Here is a 7,214-nt window from a genome sequence, read left to right as displayed (position 1 = left end):
CAAGACAGCGGAAGTGGAAGATTGTGTTGCTAAGACGTTTTGTCGCTTTAGAGAGTGGTGCAAGAGGTAACACATGTTATTGATGGCTATGCCGAAAATAATATAGAAGTTGCAAAATTTTATTTAATGCTTTCTTGTATGCTCCACCGAATGTGTTGAGCTCATTTTTCATTCACAAAAAAAAAAAAAATTAAAAAAAAATTTCAACCTCAACGTCTAAAATCGTACTTAAAGTTTTGATTATTTAAAAAGATGAGTTTTGTTAACGGAGAAATAGTGGAAAAACACATTATAGTGTTGAATGTAGATTGATGATTGATTGTTGATTTCCGGCTGCGCTCCTTTCCTTTGTTAGTCTTAACTGGTTTCACGACCACGGCGTTTGTCTTCTCTGGGTCTCACTCTTACACCCTGTCTTGTCTTTTTAGAAAGACAACCCTTCCCATCACATCACGCACATGCTCCCTATCACCACCACCGCCACCACCACATTTCCCAGATCCAACTACTCACTCCCCACACCACTCTCTCTCTCTCTCCCCAACCGCAATGGTTGGTCTCACAGAATCCTGGTGCTTCTGCAAAGGCCTCAGCAAGTCCGAGCGGATGAAGGCCGCCATTTTCTCCGGTAAGGCCCACGCCATGGCCACCATCTCCCCCTCCGCCTCTGCTGCCTCCTCCGGCACCGGATTCTTGATCCACCGGAACCTACTTCTGACGACGCACGCCAACATTCCGTCCGCTGTCGCCGCCGAGACCTCTGAGATCCGGCTGCATAACGGCGTCGCTGCCACTCTTGTTCCTCAAAGGTACTCCCAACCTGAATCAGAACTCTGATTTTGTTTATCTTATCTTATGAGCTCATTTTAATGCTGAAATTATGAGCACTTGCTATAATAGAAATTAACTCTTATTTTGTTTATATATATATATATATCATAGTAAAATTAGTCATTATAAAATGTAGTAATAGATAAACTCCTTTTCCTTTGAGTGGTTGAATAGGATTGCTTTTGATAGGAAGATATATGTTTCCAACAAAAAAAAAAGAATATCAGGAAATAGTTTTGTTAGGGAATAAAATATCAGGAGCTTATTTGCTGATAGTGATAGTAGAAACTACATTGAGAATTGTTGGTGTGTTTTGCAAATTAAACTCTGTCTATTTCTTGCAGATTAGGTTTCTGAATTGTTAGAGAAATCAGTCGGTTAAAATAATTTGGTTTCGGTTCTAGGATAGAGAAAATGGAGATGGCTGGTGACTATTTAGAAAATCAATCATCAATGTGTTGACAAATGAGTCTCTAAAATAGCTTTTGTTAACACTAAGAGAACTCTATGGTGATAATTAAATTAATCATTGTAGCACTGGAAACTAATAAACCACCTTTCAAGAACTATTCTTTCAACAAAATGATTTTTTACAGTTCAAATGGCGGTTCCCCCCTTTTCATATGTGTTTCTATGACTGTTTGTTACTTTAAGCCAGTGGTCATAATGGCATTATGTGTTTGATGTAGCTTTTTGAATTGTAATTTATTTATTCATTTTTGGTTAATGAATTGTAATTTATTTTATTTGAAGTGAGATTGCTTTTAGAAATCTTTTCCGTAAGCAGATGGATTGATTAGATATTTACATTCCAAATGATTTGTAATGATTCCAAAGCTAGAAGGTGACATTGTTTTCTTGTTAGCTTTATTATTGGTTTCAATTAGCATAAGTTGTAGGTGGAGCTTATCATTTGATTGACTTTTATTTACAAAAGTAAAACATAATTATTAAACTGGTTTTGTTCACTTGTTGAACTACAATAATAGTAATTTTACTCTAATTGAATATTTCATGATTGTTATGAACCATGCCTAGGCTTTTATCTATGAGTTTGCCAAGTCTGAAGACAGTTATACCTATAGTTAGTTTGCCCTTCTTGCCATCTTCAGCTAAATGTTCCTTTGACCAATAAATACTCAGCATCTTGGTGCTTTCATGTTCAAGAGATCAAGCAAGACGTGTCTTTTAGTGCATTATAGAGTTCATAACAAGAAAACAAGTCAGAATGTTAAAATGGTAAATATTATACTAGACCTGGGAATCTTAGAAGCAGGGTGAATAATGCTTATAAATAATTTTGTTTAGAATATTGTGCTTCAGAAGTTATTGGAAAATCAAAACTAAATATATAAATAATTTAGTGTTGTCTATATCTAATGTTAACACCTACCATTTCTTTTCATTTCCTATATACCATTGCAATTTTCTTTAAGCAAAAGAAGCTCTAAATGTTACAGACCAAAAGACTCTCTTGTGCTTTAATTGGTTTATAATAAATTATAATGATAAAAAGTTTGTTGGTATAGTCTTTTTTCTCCCTTACAAAGCTTTAGGAGAAATGACACCCTGAATAGAATTATAGAAAATTTAGTTTTAATAGGGTTCAATGCACTGATTGAGCCTTTCCTGTTCATTTATTCCTTTCACCACTCTTTGTTGAGATACCATTCTTTCCTTGCTTGTTCTTTATATGATGTTTCTCATGTTCCATAAACTCAGCATTACTCATCAGTAACTTACTCCTTCTATTCCATTTTAATGAGTCGTTTTGACTTTTATGATACATTCATGGATTAATGTATCTACATACAAATTGCATCAATTTATGAATGTGTTAGAAAATTTTAAACAACTTACCAGTAGTGAATGGAGGAGAGTATTAATTTAATACTCAGACACTCATGTGATCTTAAAATATTCCTTGAATGTATCGGAAACTCTATTATTATTCTTCGCTAATGAAGTAATGATCTAATACATAGGACAAATGTGTTGATGTGCAAAACCTAGTTATTAGTTATTGCAGATGATTTCGAATGGTATTTGCAAAAGTAAATCCATAGGTTTTACCTTCCTTTTTCTCTCCACTTAATGAAGGCTAACACTTACTCTATGACAATTATGAACTGCTTAAGCTTACTTTTTTTTTTCCAGTTCATTAATGGTCACATCCATCATTAACTTGTTTATTACCCAAGTAGCCTTTATAAATATTCAGACACTCCTTTCCCCTTAAGCTAGCTTTTTGGGGGAAAAATATAAAATTAGTTATTTAGTTTATGCTATGTTGTTGGCATGAGGCCAAAAAATAATGAGATTTTGTCCTCTATCCACGTTATATTGTATGTTTTCTTGCTTGTTGAGCTGAAATTACTGCTAACTTCCTACTTTGTTTTTGTTCGTACATTAATTTATAGACATTTTCATTTTGGACTATCACCATTTTTCTCTCATAATTAATCTTTATTTCATTATTTGATCGTTTTCCTCGGATTCAATTCTCTAGAATATTGATCATCCAAGGCTTTCTTCATGTTTGAAGTATGCCTCTTTTTTTTACTGCATTAAGCTATTGGTTTGGTACTCTCTTGATTTAGTTTCCATGAAGATTTTTTCGGTTATATATAGGAATTTCCATAGATAGAAAACTGGCTTCCCTATGCTGGTATTGGGTCATGTTGCCTCAACCTTCTTATTCCCCCATGAGTGGACACTGCTTCAGAGGAATGTCTTTGGCAGATACGCGCAGAGATTCACAGCCATTCTTTCATGAAATATTTTCTTTCTCGTTTTTTTTTCTTTTTCTTTTTTCTTTTTTCTACAGAGGAAAATCAAATCCATAACTTTAAGGTCTCTTTGGTGTTCCCTCAAAAATAGTGGTAACAAATACAACAACAATAACGAAGCCTTATCCCACTAGGTGGAGTCGGCTACATGGATCAAATGATGCCATTGCATCCTATTATGTATCATGTCTACAATGAGACTGTTGACGCATAGATTCCTTTTGACCACCTCATGTATGGTTTTTTAGGTCTTCCTCTACCATTTTCTTCTCTCATGTCTTAACCACCTAAGACAAATAAGTTATATTTTTTTAAAAGAATAATTTTATTTATAGATTTCATCTATGATGTTTTCAGCCCTAGTTTTAGAGGGTTTACCATAATACCAAATTTTACATTAAGGGCGTACATAGTTTGTTTTCCTTTATAAGTTCTTTGTAATAAAAAGCAAAGAATGATCTGTATTGAGAGCAACGGCCTTTGCCAATCTGAAAAAATTAAGTGTTTATTATTGTGACAGTGATCTTATTCTTTTGACATCGTTGCAGGTTTTTCATTACGAGTTCAGTATTAGATCTTACAATTGTGGGTTTGGACGATGCCGATGGAGAATTGATTGCCCAGGGTCAGTGTCCTCACTACTTGAAGACCTCTTGTAAAACCACCCTGGATCTTGGAAGTGTAGTTTACCTTTTAGGCTTCACTGAGAAACAGGAGCTCACTGTTGGAGAAGGGAAAGTGGTCATAGCCACTGATAATCTCATAAAACTGTCAACTGATGGGATTCCATGGAACCAAGGTTCTGCTGGTTTCGATGTACACGGCAATCTAGCATTTATGGTTTGTGATCCTATGAAACTAGCCACGTCGCCAAATACCAAGTCCTCTTCGACTTCTTCGTCATCCTCATCATCTTTGAAGAAGGATCTCCCCATGCAATTTGGTATACCTATTCTTGTTATCCTTGATTGGTTAAACCAGCATTGGGAAGGTAGCCTTGATGACCTTAACAAACCAAAATTACCTCTTATTCGGTTGATGTCTGCTGGTCCAAAGAGTGAGCATTCGTGTGCTTCATTCTCAATGAGGCAAGTTTTCAAGTCAACTGCTGATAATGATGGCACCACTCCATCTTCATCGAACACTATCTCGAAGACAAGGGATCAGGGACAGAGTTCTAATGCTGCTGCTAATACCATTGAAGAAGAAAGCTTAATCACAAACCTGAATGCTGAACATGTACAGGGAATTCCCACTCCAGAAATATATGAATCTCCAAGAGTAAATGCTGCGCCACTCGGAAAGAAAGAAACTCCACAAAAGCAGCTTTTGGACATTAATTTTCCTCCAAGAAACTCTCAACCTACAGTTTTGCCGAAATCATCAAGGTTACCTCTTCCAAAGTCTGCTGAAAACTTTTTGAAGGGTCCTTTACCAGAAAACCGGTTAGACAAACAGAACCAAGACCGAAGACCAGCGACCCCTAGTGAAGAAGTTGCCTCAACAGGTTCTGTTAATGTTGCTCAAAGTCAGGTTCAGTCTAGTTCATCTCCCATAGAAGTATCAGAAATGCACAATGGATATAGCAGCGAAGGAGAGACTACTATGTATTCAGCCGAAACGGCGGAGAGTCGCAATTATACATCTCCACGGGAGGGGAAGTTTCAACAAGTAGGGAGGAGCCAAAGTTGTGTTAATTACAATAGATGGGGTGCTTCTCAAAGGAACCAAGCTTCTCGCCGGACGACACCCGAAAACCAGAGGAGCTTTGGTCATGGGAAGAAGATGTATTCACAAGGAGCTACCTCTCAGAGGAGTAATGACTTTTTCAGCCCCACTGTCTCGTCGATCATGAAGCGCAACCCTGACCATATTATTAGACCCCGGCAAACTCCTGTGCATTCTTCTTCGCCGAGATGGATGTTCTGATTGAAACTTCATATTAATAAAGGAAACAAAATCAGAATAGTATAGTCATCCTTACATTTTCTTTCTCTATTATATAACATTGATTCTTTTAGAATAGAGTACCCTGCGTCGTTGGATCCATGTAACCAATCCTATACAGGGGGATAAGGCTTAACTGATGTTCGGTATCTACTTGCTAACCTTTTTCGTTGTTTGGTGAAACATGTGAAAAGACGAGCATGGTTTATAAGAATTTTCTGCCAAATTTCTTGAGTTAGAGCTAAGGTGATTTATATTAGAGAATATTTTCTTGTCTTAAGATATGTTGAACTCTTTTTATTAAAAAAACCAATACATAAAATTATAAATAAAATCTTATTTTATCATATGAACAATAATGATATTATAAGAATGGTAAAAAGTAATTATTGGTAGATATTTCTTAATATAAGCTTGGATACATTGATTGATAGTACAAAACAGTTTAAATAGTCATCTAGTTCTACCTACTTATTGCCTCGCTTTCTAATTGAGACAATCCATTTGGTCTTGGCTGCATCACAGAACATCAAAAGCAAAACAAAATGAATTGACCAATTCATTGAGACTTGAGAGAATGAGAAAGTTCTGTATGAATTAAGTCCTCTCAAAAATGCAATAAGATACAAACACTCAACTAAGTTATGGATTTCCCATGTGTAATATCGAGAAAGGGAAGAGGAAAAATCTTCACACAATCCAAAAGGTGACTAGAACTTAATTCTCAACAGTTCCGAACCTCTGATAAAGACATGCATAATCATCACATCCAAAAAATAGTGTACAGTTTTTCAAGATTCTTCTTCCCTTAGACTACGAATCCTTGCCCTCTGTGCAAGAAACTCCTCTTCCTGAGCTCGTTTTTTAGCAAGTGCTTCCTCATCAAGTATCCGTATCGGGGACCATTCTGGCAATCTAAACCATTTTCCATTTTTCTGTGAATTCTCATGATCCTGATGTATTATTTTAGTTTGATCTCTCAAAAAGTCTTTCGCTTTGAGAGTAGCATAATCTATTGTTGTCCCTACAACAGCGAAGATGACAGAGTATCGAACCGCCCCAAGTTGACCGCCTGAAATTCCAGAATAAGAAAGCAATTTTAAGTGACAAATTTATCCATACATTTTCACAGCCAAGCAATGCAATCTACTTAAAACGAATAGTATCTTTGCAGAACCAGATCGGAACTGATCTCTATTTGGGACCCCAAGTTGGTCAAATTTTCCCTACTCGTGGGGGCAGTATGGAGGCAAAAGTTTTCTCGGCAACCTTCGAGGACAGGCATGACAATGACCACGCCTTGGTCCCCATATATGAGAAATTATTTACCATTATATAGGTACATATATAGCATAATCATTTTAGTCAACTATATATGATTAGTAGATTAATAGGCAATTAGACACTATCCACCTTTTTCTAAAATTTAAAGTGTATAATAGCAATAAGTGTGAGATAGTCAAGATGGTAAATGGTTTACTGTTCTAATAAGAGGTTTTGGGTTCAAATGAGTCTTAGGAATAACAAAAAGCTTTGGTTTTCTATAAATATATGAGAAGGCTATTTTAGAAAAGAAAATTTGTGCATCAAATCACTCTCAATCCCCTTTATATATAGTAAATATTATTTTTATATCATTTTCATAAT

At 35.7% G+C, this 7,214-nt stretch overlaps 2 protein-coding genes across 2 annotated transcripts in view; one reads left to right on the top strand and one right to left on the bottom strand.

Moving 5' to 3' along the window:
- Nucleotides 268-5,826, top strand: LOC107619319. The gene is made up of 2 exons (XM_016321573.2): nt 268-809; nt 4,169-5,826. The coding sequence occupies exons 1-2, from the start codon at nt 550-552 to the stop codon at nt 5,547-5,549; spliced, it is 1,641 nt and encodes a 546-aa protein (XP_016177059.1). The 5' UTR covers nt 268-549; the 3' UTR covers nt 5,550-5,826.
- LOC107619503 overlaps nt 5,941-7,214 on the bottom strand; it is a 42,636-nt gene continuing 41,362 nt past the window's right edge. Inside the window, exon 4 of the mRNA XM_016321798.2 lies at nt 5,941-6,639. Within this exon, the coding sequence (XP_016177284.1) occupies nt 6,359-6,639 (281 nt within the window). The 3' untranslated portion in view covers nt 5,941-6,358. The remainder of the gene's footprint in view (nt 6,640-7,214) is intronic.

This window comes from Arachis ipaensis, chromosome B09, assembly GCF_000816755.2.
Source record: "Arachis ipaensis cultivar K30076 chromosome B09, Araip1.1, whole genome shotgun sequence".
Classification (NCBI taxonomy): Eukaryota; Viridiplantae; Streptophyta; class Magnoliopsida; order Fabales; family Fabaceae; genus Arachis; species Arachis ipaensis.
The sequence above is the reverse complement of the archived record's forward strand: the minus strand, read 5'-3'. Positions and strand labels throughout refer to the sequence as shown.